Source organism: Gopherus flavomarginatus, chromosome 3, assembly GCF_025201925.1.
Source record: "Gopherus flavomarginatus isolate rGopFla2 chromosome 3, rGopFla2.mat.asm, whole genome shotgun sequence".
NCBI classification, from domain to species: domain Eukaryota; kingdom Metazoa; phylum Chordata; order Testudines; family Testudinidae; genus Gopherus; species Gopherus flavomarginatus.
In genome coordinates, this window is record NC_066619.1 from 197351336 (window position 1) to 197373259 (window position 21924).

At 43.7% G+C, this 21924-nt stretch overlaps 1 protein-coding gene across 15 annotated transcripts in view; it reads right to left on the reverse strand.

Annotated features, from left to right (window-relative positions):
• ANAPC10 (anaphase promoting complex subunit 10) overlaps positions 1-21924 on the reverse strand; it is a 205213-nt gene that overhangs the window by 177553 nt on the left and 5736 nt on the right. For 11 of the 15 annotated variants that reach the window (XR_007773466.1, XR_007773465.1, XM_050946713.1 and 8 more), the window contains 3 exons: positions 19492-19612; positions 16690-16780; positions 8060-8180 (listed from right to left, as the gene is read on the reverse strand). Coding sequence is in view for 13 of the 15 variants with exons in the window: in XM_050946713.1 (XP_050802670.1) it covers positions 8060-8180; positions 16690-16780; positions 19492-19612 (333 nt within the window). In the remaining 2 variants the exon portion in view is untranslated. Of the gene's footprint in view, positions 1-564; positions 745-8059; positions 8181-16689; positions 16781-19491; positions 19613-21924 lie in introns of those variants that run through there. The other 4 variants (XM_050946705.1, XM_050946706.1, XM_050946704.1 and 1 more) reach the window with 2 other exon arrangements.

Here is a 21924-nt window from a genome sequence, read left to right on the forward strand (position 1 = left end):
ACCGGAATATAGTTTCCTTTATGTGCATAGTTTCAAATGTTAAATACAGAAAAGGGGTTAGATGCACTCCTGTTAGAGCAAATGGGTGTAAGTCGCATCTCTTTGCTGCAGGTGGGGCTGGTGCACATGAAGAAGCGATTCACCCATATGGGACATCAGGCAGTGTATCACTACCTTCTTTTCTTGAGTGGCTCTATTATGCAAGAACAGCTTTAGTTTTCTGACTGAACTCCACTGGAGGCTTCCTAGCTGATGCAATGAATCAATGACATTTTCCAGGCAATCTGGCCCACCACTTTTCCCTCTGGCCTTTTACTCAAAGCCTAAAGCTGCCTGATACAACAGGCCTTGGAGACATGTTGCTCCCCCCTCTGGCTGGGTTTTCCATCACCAGATATACAGATGAAATAAAAGCAAGAGACTGAATATAACCTGATATTCAGCTTGCACTTAGCATTGTAACACTTCTTAATAGATAAACTTCTCATAGTTTAAATATCTTGGTGGAGGGAGAGGGTGATATGATGAATTCAGGAGAGACCAGAAACTCAGCATAAAATTTTACTCATATCATTCACATTTTGACTATTTTCACATCACATGGAAGTGTAACATCTTGAACTATGCACTGAAGTCTGGCTCCTATCCCAAAAGTGCCTCTGTGGGCTGGCTCAGTAGTATTGTCTGCACTGCTGCATGAGAGAACTCTGCTTCACTTCCAGTCTCAATTTCTTGCTCCCTAGGCTGGAATGGAATGAGGCAAAGAAATCAGTGCACTGAACCCCTGGAGAGGAGGGATTACCTCACATCTCCCAACACTGGTTCCTGCAGCTGAGTAAGGGAGTAATGCTGCCAGACTCCAAAGGGAGTCCGGTCCTCCTCAGCTTGAAGGACAGCAGTGGTGATGCATTCCTCAGAAGACGGGAAGGTATTGAGGGGGGCAAAAAGCATTTAATCTTTACGACTCTAAAAAGGTGCACCTGGGTCTCAAAATATCCACCCTCGTTAGTTAATTATTTAAAACACTTAGGCTAACGATGTTTTATTCTTTTGAAAACTCTGATTGTTGTCAGTAGAAAGAAAACACATGAAGGCATCATAGGATTTTCATTAAACTCCACAAACTGGGCAAGTATCCATGGAAAAATATAAAAAGATTTAGCTGAATTTTCCATAGAGTTAATCAGTCCTGAAACCAACGGAATCATTGTATAATGAAGTGGCTTTTGCTTTAAAGAGCTTGTAATAGAAGTAAGTGGTTAAAGCAGTGTGAACTGAGTCAGAGAAGCTGACGATAACAAAAAACAAAACTAAGTTAGGTTGCTGATGGAGAGTTTAAAAAAAAGTAAAACCACCTTTTGAGAAAAATGTATGACAGTTCCCTTACAATTCCTAAAAACTTTAAATATCAAAAAGAAAATTATAAACTGTAGCACTTGATGCCAATATTTCACATGGACAACCCAAGGAATTAGCTATTAATCTTTTACAGCATAAAAGTGTTGCATTTCATTAATTAGCAATCTGAAGGCTACATGTTCTTCCCAGATTTGCAATAAGGAAATGTATGTACACCTGGCATGTATAAGAATTATTGGTCGTGTGTGAAATAATATCTTTACCATTAGTGAGTAGGTCCTAAAACACCCCTTAATATAAAAAGGGAAGACAAAAGCTGTTGTGTGTGTAATTACTTTTTTCTCTACAAAATTAAAAAAAGGAAAGATTTTATATGAAAAATATACAAAGGGAAAGGTGGAAAAATTCTCCAGATTAGCCTGAGAAACAGCAGATGACAACAATGCAGTATATAATTAACAGCATTTGTGTCTAAGACAGTAAAAAGATATGTCTCAAATCGTCTATGAAGTACTAATATACAAACACAATAACGTCAAAAGTGGAGTTTACTGCTTTACTTAGGTTGAATGTAGAATATTATATTAAAACACAGCATTATAGAAAGATAATTACTGGAAGAATGGATTTGGGGATATGAATCCAGGATCGTAATTACGGACAACAGTGACATCTAGTGGATGCTTTGGAAATGAAACAAACTAAAATTACAAACAAGGTAAAAATTCAGCTCCCATTTTGATGTAGTAAAGGGGTCGGCAACCTTTGGGAAGTGGTGTGCCAAGTCTTTATAAATTTAAGGTTTCGCATGCCAGTAAAAGGTTATGCATGCCAGACCAGGAGGATGGGCGGCAGGTGGAACTCCAGACCAGCAACGGGCTGAGCTGCTCAGCCCGCTGCCGGTCTGGGGTCCCGGCCACCAGCCTCTGCCAGCCCAGGTTCCATCCATCCAGGCTGGCAGCAGGCTGAGCAGGGCTGGCGGCCGGGACCCCAGACCAGCAGCGGGCTCAGCGGCATATCCCACTGCTGTCTGGGGTTCCATCCGCCAGCCCCTGCCAGCCAGGTCCCAGCCATTGGCCCCGCTCAGCCCGCTGCCAGCCTACGTTCCATCCATCCAGGCCGGCAGCGGGCTGAGAGGGGCTGGCGGCCAGGAGCCCGGCTGGCAGTAGCGTGCCACTAAAAATCAACCCGCATGCCATCTTTGGCACACATGCCGCAGGTTGCTGACCCCTGTTATAGTATATAGCACTCTCAAGCTGTTGTGACACAAATGCATGAAAAAGATCCAAAAAAAGACCAACAAGAGTGGCTGAGGAAGTGAACTTTAAAATGATGAGGGATTCATTTCTTTAAAAAACAGGAATAAAGTTTTTGTAACCTCACTTCAGGGTTCAACATTCAGGATGGAAACACGTTAATAAACTGAAAGATAACCACGTGGTTTACAGGGGATGGATATAAATGTGGTGCCAGGATGAGATGCACTACATTTGAAAGCTATTCTGGGGCAACAAGTTTATCACTTATCTCCCCTCTCTGTTTCTGCACACTAATATTTATGTGTTTTGGGTTTTTTTTTAAATCCATTTAGGATTTCCCAGCCTGCTAGAGCAACTACCACAATGCAGGACAGCTGAGGTCTCCCACTGTATCAACCAGCAGCTGTTGATGAGGCATTTTAATTAGCAGGTTAAAGTGAATTGAACAATTTATGACATCTACTCCTGAGTAGTCCAACTGCTTTATTTTCTTTTTGGGTAGCTTATCTGAGACCAAATTTGCTTTTACTATTTGCCAAAAATACTACTTCATATTCAAAACACAAACTATCACTTGGAAACCATTCAGAATTGTTACAGGCTTCATGACAAAAAAATTTATCACTAAATGCCAATATGGAGTTAAAAAAGCAAGGATTTGGAGAGTTGATGTAATGATTTAACAAAGCCAGCAACTTTACAAACCATTCCATACTCAATTTTGACTATGACTTCCTCAAGGCCTTAGGCATAAGCCTTTATTTTCATGGAATTAAACGGAAAATGAGTTTCTAGTTTTGAGAATTTTGAGAAGTATTTCTGACAAATAAATATAAGATTTTCCAACATATATTTGCATTACATCCACGTGTATGCCCAACAGTTGCTGGTCAGTGCAACAGAAGTATAAAGGAAGAGGTCTGGAGTTCCATTAATAATAATAATTTTAAAAAAGTATGAATACCCAAAGGCAGAGTAGTATTTACCAGCATACCTGTCTGTTTTTCAACATACTTTTACTGATAGTCTTCAATCGTAACCTAATCTAAGCATTTTTGATCTCACGTAGTTTTGAAATACTTCAATTTTTGGAAGAGTTAGTACTGTGATTTTCCCCCTCTACAATGACTATTGATTACAGTGTAGTCAGCAGTTGGTAACTATGAAATGCCCCTTTACACTGCCAGAACAGTGCAAAAAAAGGGGCCTTAAAGTAAATGAGATTTAGGCCTTATTTTTGGAATTTGACCTTAGCTCTTTTGCCTGATCCAAAGCTCATTGGAGGCAGTGAGTCTTGCCATTGGCTTCAATGGGATTTTGATTAGATCCCAATTCTAGCTTCCTAGAAGTAAGAAACATATGATTGCAAAGAATATTTACGTAGCACTATACACCTGTACCACCCATCAAAATTCCTCTTCCTAAATTCTTAAACATTTATCTCTAGTTAGGCACCTGAATGTCTTAATTGTCCATTTGTTTCATAAAGAAATTAAGAAAAGTGATTCATGGTTGACATTATTACCTCTGCTAGTTTTCAGTCTAACGCTACAAAAGCATCTAAAACCAGAGCCTCCACATCACAAAACAAGTACACTTCTGGTGGTAAAACTACCATAGACTTCAATGGGAACAGCTAAACCAATACTGAACACTTTCGAAAATCCCATCCCTCGTAAGATCTACGTATTTAGGCCTTGTCTACACTGGCAAGTTTCTGCACAGTAAAGCAGCTTTCTGCAGTGTAACTCCCGAAGACTACACACTACCAAGCCACTTAGTGGCAGAAACTACGCAGTTGCAGTGCTGTAAAAAAACCACCCCGTTGAGAAGCGTACAGCTTTCTGTGCTGGGGCTATAGCGCAACGGTGCCAGTGCAGACACCCTCAGGGCTGGCTTCAGGCCAATTCCCCTGATTCTCCCAAATCGAGCCCCGCACCCAGTGGCCTTTTTAATTTTTACTCACCTGGCGGCGCACCAGATCTTTGGCGCCACTTGGGCGGTGGGTCCTTCACTCGCTCCGGGTCTTCACCAGTGAATCCTTCAAAACCCGGAGCGAGTGAAGGATCCACCACCAAAGATTCAGAGTGCTGCTTAGAGAGAGTACGAGCCCCACAAATCAGGCCCCGCACTTACTAAAGCCTACCCTGGATATCCTGATCTAATACCGCGCTGCAACTGGCCTCTGGGAAGTGTCCCACAATGCCTGTTCTCACCTCTCTGGTCATTGGTTTGAACTCTACTGCCCTGTCCTCAGGTGACCAACTGTGAGCTCCACCCTGTAAATTCCTTGGTAATTTTGAAAGTCCCCTTCCTGTTTGCTCGGTGAAGCATGCAGTGGTCTCAGCACATCTTTCCAGATGGCCATGCCTGTTCCATGCACCAGGTGATCCCTTGCTTGAAGCAATACCGAGCTGCTGGACCTCATCAGCATTTGGGTAGAGGAGGCTGTCCAGTCCCAGCTGTGCTCCAGACATAGGAATTATGATTCCTACAGACAGATTTCACGATGCATGACAAAAAGGGGCCATGACCAGGACACACTGCAGTGCAGGGTCAAAGTGAAGGAGCTGCGAAACGCCTACCACAAGGCATGGGAGGCAAACGGCTATTCCGCTGCTGAGCCCATGAGCTGCTGGTTCTACAAAGAGCTGGACACATTACTCGATGGTGACCCCACCTCCACTGCAAAGGCCACTGTAGATACTTCAGTGGCTCACGTGCCAGTCAAAAGTTGACCAAGCCCAGAGGAGGAAACCTTGGACCAGGATGTGGATGAGGCAGAGGATGAGTTGGAGGTGAGAGATGCATGCAGCCAGGAGCTCTTCTCTACCCTGTAGGAGGCTAGACAGTCACAGCTGTCAGAGCTTGGCGAACCGCAAACAGGAGAGGAGGCTCCTGGTAAGTGGCTTTGATTCTGGGAATCGCTGAAGCGAGTTGTTGGGGGCAGGAGAGTTGCAGAAAGCAGGCTTGTGTCTGTATGATGCGCATACCACCACATGCCTAGTCTGAGGGGGAGAACAGAGTGTTGACTGACTCCCTCACTTCATGGGAATCTGCCACAGAGATCTCCACAAAACTCTCAGAGATACTGGGCAATCTGCTGCCACAGGCTCTTTGGCAGATCTGCTTTGTTTTTGCCCCATTAACGGTAACTTTCTCAAGCCACTCTGCCATTCCGCCGGAGCAGGGAGGATGGGGAAGGACGCATACCATTGCTGCACATAGGCAAGCTGCATAAGGGCCAGGGTTTGAAATCGGTCTTTATTTCATTAACTGAAAGCAAACAGAGCCCTACAAAGCAACAGGCAATTTTCTTAAACCTTCACAGTGCATCGTATGTGCCAATCACAATCATCTCCTGGCATTACAAGCACTGCACTCCTGAGCATAGCAACAAATATTAGTGGCTTTCAGCTTAAAATTGCTGCCTCCAGGCATCCCTGATCCTTATGGCACTGTGCTGCGCCCTCTAATAGCCCAGGTCTCTGGCTGTTTAAATTCAGCCTCCAGGCGCTGAGCCACAGTGGTCCAGCCCTGAGTGAAGCTTTCACCTTTCCCTTCACAAATATTATGGAGTGTACAGCATGTGGTTATAAGCATAGATATATAGTCATTGGCCAAATCCAGCCTTCCATACAGGCAGCACCAGCAGGCCTTTAAATGGCAAAAAGTACACTCAACAGTCCTTCTGCACTTGCTCAGCCTTTTGTTGAACCACTCCTTGCTGCTGTCAAGGTTCCCCATGTATGGCTTAATAAGACATGTCACTAAAGGGTAGACAGGGTCTCCCAGGGTCACAATGGACATCTTTTGGTCTGGGAAGAAAGTTCCTGCTTGCAGCTTCCTAAAGAAGCCAGTGTTCCGTAAGATGCGTGCAGCATGCACCTTTCTGGACCAGCCTGCGTTCACGTCCGTGAAATGCCCACGGTTACCCACAAGAGCCTGGAGAACCATAGGGAACTACTCCTTCTGATTAGCGTACTCAGTGGCTTGGTCATCTGGTGCTAGAACTGGAATATATAAGTGCAAGCTATTGCAGCCCCACCTCCCATTGGGGAAGCCCATTTGTTCAAAGCCATCCACAATGTCAAGCACATTGCCCAGAGTCACGGTCTTTCAGAGCAGGATGCCATTAATGGTCCTGCACACTTCTGTCAACACAAGTCCAACAGTCAACTTTCCCATTCCAAACTGATTAGCGACCAATCAGTAGCTGTCTGGAGTAGCCAGTTTCCACAGTGCAATCACCATGCACTTCCCAATGACAGGGTAGCTCTCATTCTCGTGTCCTTGCACTGAAGGGCTGGTGACAGCTCATCACAGTCTCATGAATGTAGCCTTCCTCATCCCAAAGTTCTGCAGCTACTGCTCGTCACCCCAGACGTGCATCACAATGTGATCCCACCATGCCTCAGTGCTTGTTTCTCACGCCCAAAAGTGGCGTTCCACTGTGGTCAGCACCTCTGTGAATGCCAGAAGAAATCTCGCGTGACAGCTACTACGTATGGCGAAATCAATGTCACACTCCTCTTGCTTTTGTAGTTTAAGGAGTACCTCCACTGCCACTCAAGAGGTTTAGTGAGAGCAAGAAGCATACTGGTCAACAGTGTGGGATCCATTCCTGCAGACCAAAGAGGCAGGGCGCACAGTACACAAACCGTTGAAAGATGGTACCAAATGCGGACAGAAGGACAGGGATTGCTGGGATGCAAAGCAATGCATCACAGGTTATTGGGACAGGACCTAGGATGCCCCACAACCCCGTCTGCCTTCCCACAACTCTTAGCAGCAGAAGAGGAAGAGATGCTCTGTGGGATAGCTGCCCAAAATGCACCGGTCCGAATACCGATGCAAGTACTGCAACTGTGAACACAGTATTGCGAAGGCAACTGACAGCATGACTACACAACAGCGGTTTCCCTTCAGCCTGTTCTGAGTGGCATTGTTGCTGCCGGCGCTATAACTCTGCCAGTGTAGACATGCCCTTAGAGTTACAGAGCTTTATTATGAGGACAATGTAAATAATGGCATTGGATAATGCTGGGATCTAATTTAGGGAAGTATTTACATATTCCAAGACTACAAGCAATTACCAAAATAAAAAATCCACATTCCCTGCAAAGGCAAAGCAAAGTTTCTGACAACATATAATAATGGCACATTCGGTGGTAATGCATTGTCCCACTATGCAAAAGATTTGGGTTTAAGAGCAAACCTGCAACTCCTTTCCCCAAAGCCAGTAATACTGGTTGTGTTATTGTTGAACCATACAATTCTGAAAACAAATAAGGGCATGAAAAAATTATATACAAGTTTGCATTTGACATCTCACGTTTCTAATTTTCTCTCAAATTCTACTACTGCTGTAGTAATGGTGACAATGTTTTCTTAAAAAAAAGGATGAATCATAATTATCAGATGAAGAATCATTGACCTACCCGAATTTCCTGAAGGTTGTGGAAGTTATTTCCTACTCTGACCGAGATCTTGCTTGGGGTGTAGCTTTCATCAGATTTGTAGTCTGCATAAATACACAATGTCTTCACCGTTGTTTTTCTTCTGTAAGCAAGAAGCAACAAAGGCTAAGTAAGCATCCTAAGAAAAAATTATCCAAGGAAGGATTTCTCTAGATTTTATCAAGAATGAGATTTAAATATTGTAAAACTTGATACAAAATGTGACACTGCTGATTTTTAGGATCCCTAGTGCAGTAGTAGCTAGGAATTTACATATAATTTTTATAACATACATACATATAAAACAATTTACAATGGATAGCAAACTACACATGCCTAGAGAAAGGTTAGCAACTACACTGTCAACAAGTCAAACAAAAAAAACTCAACACAACATAAAAATTAAACACAAGCCAATGCAAATATATCTTTCATCATGCACTATGGTGCCCTGCTAAGGAAAGCAGTTCAGCGAGGGAATCAACAGAGAACAGGACTCAATTGCAGAAGTCCTGACCTCAGTCTTGGGAGAAGTCAACCACGTTAATCGAGTGCAAGAATCTTGTAGCCGGTTGTATCTGCTGTAATAACCTTAGTCCCAGATTTGGACCTTAGCGTCCAAAATATGGGGGTTAGCATGAAAACCTCCAAGCTTAGTTACCAGCTTGGACCTGGTACCTGCTGCCACCACCCAAAAAATTAGAGTGTTTTGGGGCACTCTGGTCCCCCTGAAAAACCTTTCCTGGGGACCCCAAGACCCAAATCCCTTGAGTCTCACAACAAAGGGAAATAATCCTTTTTCCCTTCCCCCCTCCAGGTGCTCCTGGAGAGATACACAGACACAAGCTCTGTGAAACTACACAGAGAGACTCCCCCTCTCTGTTCCCAATCCTGAAAACAAAAAGTACTTTCCTATTCCCCCAGAGGGAATGCAAAATCAGGCTAGCGATCCAACACACAAATCTCCCCTTGATTTCTTCCTCCCACCAATTCCCTGGTGAGTACAGACTCAATTTCCCTGAAGTAAAGAAAAACTCCAACAGGTCTTAAAAGAAAGCTTTATATAAAAAGAAAGAAAAATAAGTACAAATGTTCTCTCTGTATTAAGATGACACAATACAGGGCAATTTCTTAAAAGAATATTGAATAAACAGCCTTATTCAAAAAGAATACAAATCAAAGCACTCCAGCACTTATATTCATGCAAATACCAAAGAAAAGAAAACCATAGAACTTACTATCTGATCTCTTTGTCCTTACACTTAGAAACAGAAGACTAGAAAGTAGAGCTACTTCTCCAAAGCTCAGAGAAGGCAGGCAGACGGAAAACAAAGACACAGAGAGACAATTCCCTCCACCCAAAGTTGAAAAAATCCGGTTTCCTGATTGGTCCTCTGGTCAGGTGCTTCAGGTGAAAGAGACATTAACCCTTAGCTATCTGTTTATGACACGCCCCCCAAATTGCAGACAGTGGGGAATCTCACTGGCGGCGATTTCCTTCTAGAACTTGAAAATAAACAGATTAATACAACACATACACCTTTACATATACTCCTAAGTATATAACTAACAGACTTCTACATTTTAAGAACACTTTTTAACTACTGAATTCTGGGAAACTCTCACGGGAGAGTGCATCAGCAACTTTATTAGAAGCTCCTGTGATGTGTTGAATTTCAAAATCAAAATCTTGGAGAGCTAAACTCCAACGAAGAAGTATCTTGTTGTTCCCCTTGGCAGTATGAAGCCACTTTAGTGCAGCATGGTCAGTTTGTAGTTGGAACCGCCGTCCCCAAACATATGGGCGTAGCTTTTCCAGGGCGTACACAATGGCATAACATTCCTTTTCACTGACTGACCAGTGACTTTCCCTCTCAGACAGTTTCTTGCTGAGAAACACGACAGGATGGAAGTTGTGATCTGTTGCTTCCTGCATGAGCACTGCTCCTATACCACGCTCAGATGCATCCGTGGTTACTAGGAATGGCTTGTCAAAATCCGGGGCCCTGAGCACAGGGTCAGACATGAGCGTTGCCTTAAGTTGGGTAAAGGCCTTTTGACACTCATCAGTCCACTTAACTGCATTTGGCTGGGTCTTTTTGGTCAGGTCGGTCAGTGGGGCAGCGATTTGGCTGTAGTGTGGTACAAATCGCCTGTAGTATCCGGCCAAGCCTAAGAAGGATTGGACCTGCTTCTTTGACTTTGGGACAGGCCACTTTTGGATAGCATCCACCTTGGCCTGTAGGGGGTTTATGGTTCCTCGACCCACCTGGTGCCCCAGGTAAGTCACTCTGTTTTGGCCTATTTGACACTTTTTGGCCTTAACAGTTAGTCCTGCCTGCCTGATGCGCTCAAAGACCTTTTCCAGGTGTAGTAGGTGTTTGGGCCATGAGTCTGAAAAAATGGCCACATCATCGAGGTAGGCAACTGCAAATTCTCCCAGTCCAGCTAGTAGACCATCTACCAGCCTCTGGAAGGTGGCGGGTGCATTTCGAAGGCCGAAAGGAAGGACATTGAATTCATACACCCCCGCATGGGTGACGAATGCTGACCTCTCCTTGGCAGGTTCATCTAGCGGTACTTGCCAGTACCCCTTGGTTAAGTCTATTGTAGAGATGAACTGGGCACGTCCCAACTTTTCCAATAGCTCATCGGTACGTGGCATTGGATAGTTGTCCGGACGAGTTACAGCATTGAGCTTACGGTAGTCCACGCAAAAGCGTATTTCCCCATCTGGTTTGGGTACCAGAACCACTGGAGATGCCCATGCACTGGTAGATGAGCAGATTATACCCATCTGTAGCATGTTCTGGATCTCCCGTTCTATAGCAGCTTGGGCATGAGGAGACACTCGGTAGGGTGGGGTTCTGATTGGGTGAGCATTACCTGTATCAATGGAGTGGTATGCCCGTTCAGTCCGTCCTGGGGTGGCTGAGAACAATGGGGTGAAGCTAGTGCACAGCTCCTTGATTTGTTGCCGCTGCAGACGTTCCAGGGTGGTTGAGAGGTTCACCTCTTCCACGCCACCGTCTTTTTTCCCGTCGTAGTAGACACCGTCAGGCCACTCAGCATCCTCTCCCTGGACTGTAAACTGACAAACCTGTAAGTCTCTGGAATAGAAAGGCTTGAGAGAATTAACATGGTACACTTTAGGCTTTAGTGAGGAATTGGGAAATGCTATGAGGTAGTTTACAGCTCCCAGGCGCTCTTGGACCGTGAATGGCCCTTCCCATGAGGCTTCCATCTTATGGGCCTGTTGCGCCTTCAAGACCATAACCTGGTCTCCTACCTTGAAGGACCGATCTCTGGCATGTCTGTCATACCAGGCCTTTTGCTCTTCTTGAGCATCCTGTAGGTTCTCTTTAGCAAGGGCTAAAGAGTGTCGGAGGGTGCTTTGTAGGTTGCTTACAAAGTCCAGAATGTTAGTTCCTGGAGAAGGCGTAAACCCCTCCCATTGCTGCTTCACCAACTGTAATGGCCCCTTAACCTCGTGACCATACACAAGTTCAAATGGTGAAAACCCTAAACTGGGATGTGGTACAGCCCTGTAGGCAAACAGCAACTGCTGCAACACTAGGTCCCAATTATTGGAGAATTCGTTGATGAATTTTCGTATCATGGCCCCCAAAGTTCCATTGAACCTTTCCACCAGGCCATTGGTTTGATGGTGGTATGGGGTGGCAACCAAGTGATTCACCCCATGAGTTTCCCACAGTTTTTCCATGGTCCCTGCCAGGAAATTAGACCCTGAATCTGTAAGGATGTCGCAGGGCCAACCTACCCTGGCAAAGATGTCTGTTAAGGCCAGGCACACAGTGTTAGCCCTGGTGTTGCCTAGAGCTACTGCTTCTGGCCATCGGGTAGCAAAGTCCACTAAAGTCAGTACGTACTGCTTTCCTCTGGGCGTCTTTTTTGGGAAAGGGCCCAGAATATCCACAGCTACTCGCTGAAATGGGACCTCAATTATGGGGAGTGGCTGGAGAGGGGCCTTGACCTGGTCTTGAGGCTTACCCACTCTTTGGCATACCTCACAAGACCGGACATACTTGGCAACGTCCTGGCCCATCCCCTCCCAGTGGAAGGACTTCCCCAACCGGTCCTTGGTTCTGTTCACCCCAGCATGGCCACTGGGATGATCATGGGCTAAGCTTAAGAGCTTCCCCCGGTACTTAGTTGGAACCACCAACTGTTTTTGCGGCTGCCATTCTTCCCGGTGTCCACCAGAAAGAATTTCCTTGTATAAAAGTCCTTGGTCTATAACAAACCGGGATCGATTAGAAGAGCTGAGAGGCGGTGGGGTGCTCCGTGCCGCCGCCCAAGCTTTCTGAAGGCTGTCATCTGCTTCCTGCTCAGTCTGGAACTGTTCCCTTGAGGTTGGGGTCACCAGTTCTTCCTCAGACTGTGGACTTGTGCTTGGTCCCTCTGGAAGCGATGTAGGTGATGGGGTTGTTTCCGTTGCTGGTGAACCGCTCTCCGCTGGTGCACCTGAGGGTATTTCAGGCTCTGGCTGAGCCTTTTGGGTATGGCTGTCTGTTGCTTCTGCCAGTTTTGGCTCGCTGGCGCCCTCTGGCGTTGAGTTTGAAGATGTAGTTGCACTTGCTGGTGCTGGTTGCTGTTCCAGTTCCGGGCCTGGGACTGGAGATGCTGTGGCTGTTTCAGTGGTAGGCATGGAATCCGGGTCCACTACCTCTGTCTGGGTCTCTGGTAACACAGACGGGGCCTCTGTGGACGGTTCAGGAACAGGAATGGGTCTGGAAGCTTGCCTGGTTTGGCTACGTGTAACCATTCCCACTCTCTTGGCCCGCCTCACCTGGTTGGCCAAGTCTTCCCCCAGTAGCATGGGGATAGGATAATTGTCATAGACTGCAAAAGTCCACATTCCTGACCAGCCTTTGTACTGGACAGGCAGTTGAGCTGTAGGCAAGTCTACAGCTTGTGACATGAAGGGGTAAATTGTAACTTTGGCCTTTGGGTTGATGAATTTGGGGTCAACGAAGGATTGGTGGATAGCTGACACTTGTGCCCCCGTGTCTCTCCACGCAGTAACCTTCTTTCCGCCCACTCTCAAATTTTCCCTTCGCTCCAAGGGTATTTGAGAGGCATCCGGGCCTGGGGATCTTTGGTGTGATGGTGGTGTAATGAATTGCACTCGCATGGTGTTCTTGGGACACTTGGCCTTGATATGTCCCAGTTCATTACACTTAAAGCATCTTCCATCTGATGGGTCACTGGGCCGAGGTGAGTTACTGGAGACTGGTGAGGTTGAAGGGTAGGGTATCTGTGGCTTTACTTGGGTGGTATGTGGGGTCTTTGGCTGTCCTCGGTTGTAGGGTTTATGGTCTGTGTGCCCCCGGGGGTAATCGTTCCCCTTGACAGTAGCTTTCTTGCTTTCTGCCAGTTCCATCCATTTGGCTCCAATCTCCCCCGCCTCAGCGATATCTTTGGGATTTCCATCTTGTATGTACCGTGTGATGTCTTCAGGAACACCATCCAAGAACTGCTCCATTTGTATGAGGAGGTTCAGTTCTTCCAAGGTTTGAATGTTGTTTCCTGTTAGCCAGGCCTCATAGTTTTTTGCAATGTAGTAGGCGTGTTTGGGAAATGACACCTCTGGTTTCCACTTTTGGGTTCTGAAGCGCCGACGGGCATGATCTGGGGTTATCCCCATCCTGTATCTGGCCTTGGTTAGAAAAAGTTTATAGTCATTCATTTGGTGCTTAGGCATTTCAGCTGCCACCTCTGCTAAAGGTCCACTGAGCTGTGACCTCAATTCTACCATGTACTGGTCTTCGGGAATGCTGTACCCAAGACAGGCTCTTTCAAAATTTTCCAAGAAGGCCTCGGTGTCATCACCTGCCTTGTAGGTGGGAAATTTCCTGTGCTGTGGAGCAATATTTGGCGCCGGGTTGTTAGGGTTGGCTGGAGTCTGTTGCTTAGCCTTTTCTAATTCCATGGCCTGTTGGTGGGCTTCCCTTTGGAGTTCTATCTGTCTCCTGTGGGCTGCCTCTTCTTCTGCTTGCTTCCTTCTATGGGCCACCTCTTCTTCTTCTATTTTTCTTTTGTGTGCTGCCTCTTTGATTTGTTCTTCTCTTTCTTTCATCTCCATTTGTCGCCTGTGTTCAGCTTCTTTGAATTGCTCTTCGGCCTTAATTTTTGCCTTAGAAGTCATGGTTCCTGTTTTCTTGTGTTGGGGTGCCCTCCGGTGTTTATCTTCTGAACTGCAGGCTCTGTTCCCTCCTGGAGTCTGCCTAGCAACAGTGCTTTTTTCTTTTTCTCTCTCTAGCTAATGTTCAATGAAGGGAAACCAGAAAAACCACTTTATTTGCATGCCTATAAGTGCTGGTACGACTCTCAATGGGAGTGCTATTGTGTGACAAAAGACTGTTAATAGTCCTTAACGACTTCTGCTTAACATGCAAGCCACAAACTGCCAGAGAGAGCAGAAAAAAAAATTTCTCTCTGGTTCCCTTTTAAAACCAAACTGTTTCTCTCTGCTAAAAAGCCCTTAGCAGAGAAAAGAAAAATATAATATTTCTACTGGCTTCTGGGTTCTGTCTATCTCCCACCAGCTGCCACTCATGTAATAACCTTAGTCCCAGATTTGGACCTTAGCGTCCAAAATATGGGGGTTAGCATGAAAACCTCCAAGCTTAGTTACCAGCTTGGACCTGGTACCTTCTGACACCCATGTAATAACCTTAGTCCCAGATTTGGACCTTAGCGTCCAAAATATGGGGGTTAGCATGAAAACCTCCAAGCTTAGTTACCAGCTTGGACCTGGTACCTGCTGCCACCACCCAAAAAATTAGAGTGTTTTGGGGCACTCTGGTCCCCCTGAAAAACCTTTCCTGGGGACCCCAAGACCCAAATCCCTTGAGTCTCACAACAAAGGAAAATAATCCTTTTTCCCTTCCCCCCTCCAGGTGCTCCTGGAGAGATACACAGACACAAGCTCTGTGAAACTACACAGAGAGACTCCCCCTCTCTGTTCCCAATCCTGAAAACAAAAAGTACTTTCCTATTCCCCCAGAGGGAATGCAAAATCAGGCTAGCGATCCAACACACAAATCTCCCCTTGATTTCTTCCTCCCACCAATTCCCTGGTGAGTACAGACTCAATTTCCCTGAAGTAAAGAAAAACTCCAACAGGTCTTAAAAGAAAGCTTTATATAAAAAGAAAGAAAAATAAGTACAAATGTTCTCTCTGTATTAAGATGACACAATACAGGGCAATTTCTTAAAAGAATATTGAATAAACAGTCTTATTCAAAAAGAATACAAATCAAAGCACTCCAGCACTTATATTCATGCAAATACCAAAGAAAAGAAAACCATAGAACTTACTATCTGATCTCTTTGTCCTTACACTTAGAAACAGAAGACTAGAAAGTAGAGCTACTTCTCCAAAGCTCAGAGAAGGCAGGCAGACGGAAAACAAAGACACAGAGAGACAATTCCCTCCACCCAAAGTTGAAAAAATCCGGTTTCCTGATTGGTCCTCTGGTCAGGTGCTTCAGGTGAAAGAGACATTAACCCTTAGCTATCTGTTTATGACATCTGCTACAATGGAATACAGCATGAAAAGGTGTCCCACTTTAATCGGCAGTTAAATCAGGGCACTAAATATCAACAAGCATATCTTGAACTGCAGCCAAAAGCAAACAGAAAACTAGTGCAGACATATCACCATATCTTAGAGGCTGTGATACTGTAGGGCAGGCTTACACAACATGCGGCCCGCGTGGGCTCACTGTGCGGCCCATGGGGGGTGAGTAGGCAAGCGGCGGGTGAGGGAGGCGGCTGAGGAGGCAAGAGGGTGAGCAGGCAAGCCGCAGGAGGGGGGCTAAGGAGACGAGCTACGAGTCAGTGGCTGACCTGTTCTACTGATCTGGTTTGGCTCCCATTCCCTCTCCAAGGATTGCAGCTGTCTGGAGGTGCTGCCTTCCACGCCTTCCTCAGTCACACCTCATTCATTCAACAGGGCAACTGATTACAAAGTGGGGGGGAGATCTTATTCTACTTCTAGCAAAAAAACATTTTTCTTTTACCTTAATTATACTACCTTAGAGGCCTGCTATAACATATTACCAATGTTCAATGTCGCTGTTTTGGTGGCGCTGGGGAAGGAGGGTTTGTTTCCGCGGGGCGGGCGGTGCTGGGGGCAGGGTTTTTTTTTGGTGGGGGGGTGGTTCAGTGGCGGTGGGGGGGGTTGTGTTTTGGAGGGGCTGGGCAGCGCTGTGGGTGACAGTTGGTGGTGCTGGCTGGGGGGGTGAGTGGTTCGGCAGGGCTGGGGGATTTCAGCCCTAAGCTGTTTTCTTTGGGGTAATATGGCCCTGCCTGCTTTACGAGTTGTGCAGGCCTGCTGTAGAGGTAACCCAGCACAGCACTCACCTGGCAATTGCTTAATTGGTCATTTGCTACGATAAAACTGTAAGAGTACTTATAAAACAGATTTTGCAAATGAAGTAATCTAACTGGCTCCTACCCATGTTACTAAGAGACCTCAAATCCACATTCCTTGTCAATAAGAATTTTGAATGCACTTTCATGATAGTTGTAATCACAACTTATTAGCCTTATCATATGCAACAAATCACACAAACATTTAGTACCTAAACTGGATGTTCACCAAATGAGGCTGTGACCCATCAGATTGCCAGTAAGTTTCTAGATTATCATCTCGTAACTGGTCCACTCCGAAGCCTAATGGAAAGAAAAAGGTTTACAGTCTCCTATATTGTGTTCCGTTGCTGCTGGTATTACATAAATCATTTCAGCAGGATGGCTACCATGATCCTTGTAACGCAAGTTCACACATGTGAGAAGTACTTCTAGCCATTCAAGTTTTCAGATCTCTTTATTAAGCAAAAAGCATGCAGAAGAGCTTATTCTTATAAACCCAATCCCAAATTGTGCTAAGCATCCTCAATTCCTATTGAAACCAATGGGAATTGAAAAAAAAATCAGCATATCACTGAATGAAGTCCCAAATTGTGCAGATTACTGTTCTATTTTTCCCCCAACACCCAGAATTGTGCTAAACCTTTTACAGAACATAATAAAAGAGGAGGTCTGTCAGGCAAAGATTATAAACAATATTGTAAAGTTCTATTTGCAAAACAGCACTTGGAACTCTTAGCCACAAGCTTCACTAAAACTCAGCAGTTTAAAAAAAATATGGTGTTAGTTGTCACTTCCATTCACATTTCCAAAGAAAGATGCCAGAATTCTCATAAACCGAGTAAGATCTGAAACAAAGATTAATGTAAAGCACTTTGCCCACTTTTGTTGTTAGAACTCTCCTTGTAAATTTCTGATATGTTCCCAGGTGTGCTCTGCAAGTATTTTGCAGACCGGGTCTTATATTCTGTAGTACTTTAAAGGGGGCAGGGGGGAAAGGAGAGAGAATTAATTTTAACATTATAATCAGTTAAAATATTTTTAAGGGATCCTTATATTTAGGGCCTTTTTCATTTGAAAAAGCCTGAAACACTCTGTAAAAGCAAAAACACTTTAATAGTGCAGTTATATTGGATACCTGTGCTGCTTGGGTGGTGGAAGATGTGTGGCCAGACTGCACCCAAAGTATGCTAGTATGAAACACACAACACTTAATACGTTTTAACAAGCTGTAAATATCCTGGTTATTCGTGTTCTCTATCCCAAGGCTCAACCTTGAAAAGTAAAAGGATCTGACTAAGGAATAACCTTACTAGGGATATCCACTACACTTTCCTGTGGTTGTATTTGGGTTTAGAGTAAGACAGGAAGGTGCTATCGAAGAACAATTATTACGGTTATCCTTGGCCACTTTAACATCCTTCCTTCATATTATTCTCCTCCTGGCCCCCTGTATTTTGTTGTTTTAAAATGGTAGGTATTTCTGAGGCAGTGGGCCAAAATTACTTACAATTGTTGTTTATTATGGGTCTGATCCTACAAACCCTTACTCAATGGAATAGTACCAATAAAGTCAAAGGGAATACCCATGTAAATGAGTGAAGACTACATGCATGAACGCTTACAGGAGTGAGCTCTATACACGTATAGTACAACAGATACAATTACATAAAGGAACTATCGTAAAACTAACATAAAACAGAATAGTTTGCCATGTTACCATACCTGATTTTTCAGGTCATTCATCTATTTTGTAATCAAAAGGCTGATCTTTACTTAATCATTATTTTAACTAATGATAACATACTTTATTATAATAAAATGCCAAACAACTTTAATACTTAACTATAATATTTTTTAAAATAAAGAAACTTTACTCTTTTGGATAAGCTGTCTACTGAATTAAAGTACACAACTGGGAGACCTCTCAAGTACACGTTTCTCTGGCAATACTTTTATTCACTGACATTATCTCTTAAATGAAGTCTAAATCTTATGATTTTTGTTTTATATCAATCGTGATGATTTGTCCCTTACTATTGCCAACTCTTTGCTACTCTTTACCTCTTTTACTGCCATTCAACCTATTAACTTCATCCCCTTTGCTAATCCCCCACATCAGCTACAATTCAGTTAGTGTCAGTAGCTCCATCTGCAATAAATAGTGAATATTAATAATCCATATCTAAAGTACATTGTGTTACCCAAAACAGAAGTATATATGTGGACATTAGATCAGGTATGCTCAACCTGAGCAGTCTCATAACCTACAATGATCCTGTTCCCATACCTGTTGCAAATCGATTTAATTATTTTCTGACTGATATCTATATAGCAGGGATTTGAATATGTCCAACACACACAATATGGTCAAAGAGCTACTCTTGCTTGGGAGACATGTTCAAAACCACTGTATCTCCATTGAAGATTATTGTTTTATCTCGCTCGTAGCATTTAGAATACCGCACTGTAATGGCACACCTACCCTTAAGTGTTGCTGCTATGTCGGTTGGGGATTTTTTTTTTTTAAATTAAGCACTATGTTAACAAAAGCACCAATGTCAACACAATAACACTGGCAAAATACTACTTTTGACAGTAGACTTTATTTCATTCTCTGAACAGGTATAAGCTATACTTGGAAAAGCACATTTCTGCCAAAATAACTGTGTCTACACTAGGAAGGTATTTTGGGGTATAGCTAACCTAGCAAACTATTTCTATGTTAAACTAGACCCAAGTTATTTCTAATGGACTGTAATACAATCTATGTTTAATTTATTTTATGTCACTTCTATGTATTCTTTATTCACTTGAAGTTCAGAAACAGAGGAAATAACAGTGATCATTTGCTGATTTATCTAGTTTATAAATTAATACTAGCTTATTTATGCGCAATTTATCATCATACAATTTTACTTAGCAAGGTCAAAAAGATTTTATTTTCCTCGGAGGAAAAAACTCTCCCTGAATTTCACAATTATTTGTTTGTTTTGTTGAGTTTTACAATTTACCTGGCTTACAGGATGAAAGGGACCAAACAGCTTGAGACCCTATTTCCCGAACAGTACCTGTCCTTTCCAACTGCTTGGGATCAGCACCTGGTGGTGTCTTGTTAGGTGTGGTCATTTCCCACTAATAAAAAGAAGAAAAGATGGAGTGTAAAATTATAAGGTTCTCTCTCGTGCTCATCTTGATGAGAAAAATAGATTTTGAGCCGCTCAGCTAAGAGTTTTACACTGTCAGTTCCTAGAAATACACATAAGAAAAAGGTTTATTTCTTTAACAACCTTCACGGAGCATGCAAAAGTCTCATGTTCATCAGAATATTTATCAAATGCCATTTTATGTGCATTATCTGTCTCTTCATCTCTCTTGTTGAAGTTATTCCACTTTGTATAAAATACCTAAAGAGTCACCAGGCCAGAGAACAAGAATGACTATTATATGTGGGAGACCCAAGTTCAAGTCCCTGCTTCAATGAATATTCATACAAAGCCAAACAAAAGCTTCAAAAACAGGAGAGATGGAGAAACATCTCCCCAGAATATGGTCTATGCCTGGGTCTCCCACATCTAGAGTAGAGATATGAACCCCAGTCTCCCCTCTCCCAAGTGAGTGCCCTAACCACAGGGCTACACATTTTAAGGTGGGCACCACCACCATCTCCCCTACTTTGTGAAACTACCTTTTAAAAATACCTGGAAAGAAAATGTTTTGGTTGAATGACGTGTTTTGAAACAGACTTCCAATATAGCGAAATTATTTGGAAGTTTTGTATTTGGTTTAGGTCAAACCGTATGTGATTTTTTTGAACTGTTAGTGAATCAAAAAAATCAGTTGTTCACCGAGCTCTACTAATGACCACATTAAATACCTTTATTTCACAGCACAATAACATCTATGGTTAAAGGTGGCATGAATCTCTCTCTAAGGAATCAATTTCAATTGCTTCTAATTTTTTAGTTATCTTTTGGTAAGCTTGTTCTGAGCCCAGGAGGGGACCTTTTTGAAAATCTGAGCAAAGAGTTCATCCGTATTTGAGAATAAAAAGCATGGTGGAAAAAATGCATCGTATGTGCTGCAACTTTTTCTTAAAAAGAGCAAAAGGAAATCTTCCCCACTCCCCATAGCACCTCACCAATCTGATGTAGAAATATAAAGTTAGGCAAGGAGGTAGTCTAGATCACAGATGTGCCTTTTCATGGTCTGTGCAAACTAGGTTATTTTGTAAATTGTTATTTGAGGGTATGGGTTGAAAAGGACTTTTTGCATGCACACTCAATTTTGTAAGGTGACCCCTTAACAGAGCATCAATATTCTATTGGTTCTAAGCAGGCATCTGTAGATTACGAAAATTCATAAGGTATCCTGCCTTCTCCCATATAAGAACATAAGAACGGCCTTACTGGGTCAGACCAAGGGTCCATCTAGCCAAGTATCCTGTCTTCCGACAGTGGCCGGTGCCAGGTGCCCCAGAGGGAATGAACAGAACAGGTAATCATCAAGTGATCCATCCCCTGTCGCTCATTCCCAGCTTCTGGCAAACAGAGGCTAGGGACACCATTCCTGCCCATCCTGGCTAATAGCCATTGATGGACTTATCCTCCAGGAACTTATCTAGTTCTTTTTTGAACCCTGTTATAGTCTTGGCCTTCACAACACCCTTTGGCAAAGAGTTCCACAGACTGACTGTGCAAAAAAATACTTCCTTTTGTTTGTTTTAAACCTGCTGCCTTTCTAAAGCATTAGATTGGGTCCCAATAGAGTTCAATTCTATTTATGCCTTTTCCATACCTGCCTCTACCTCAGACTTCTTGTATGGCCTTTGGCAAGCAAAAAAAACCTCTTTGCCTCAGTTCTTCATCTCTAAAGTTGGAGTAATACTACTCAACTCATGAGGCGTTAGGAGGACAAATTTATTAGCCTTTGTGAAGTGCTCAGAACTACAGTAATGGGTGCCATAGAAAAGTCCATAAAGACAGAAAAAAAAAATCCTTATTCAGTGGAAGGTTTGGATGGCATACAATAAGTGAAGGTCACACAGTGGCACACCCTGAACAAAGAAGGCTAAAAGAAATACTGAATTATCTTATTCACTGAGAACCAGTCATCCTGTGCACTAATACCTGGCATGGGTGCTGCAGGAGAAAAAAATACAGTATGTGATCATGTAAATCAAGAATATACTTAAAGCCCTAATCCAGCAAAGCATCTAGGCCATGTCTACACTAGCGATCTTACAGTGGCATAGCTGTACCGATGCAGCTGCACCACTGTAAGATGATTCATGATTCTGCTCTATGCCGATGGGAAAGCGCTCTCCCATCAACATAATAAAAACCACTTCCCTGAGCAGCAGTACCTATGTCAGCGGGAGAACATAGCGCTGTCCATAGCTTCTGTCGATGAAAATTATGTAGCTCCGGGGGTGCGTTTTTTTCCCA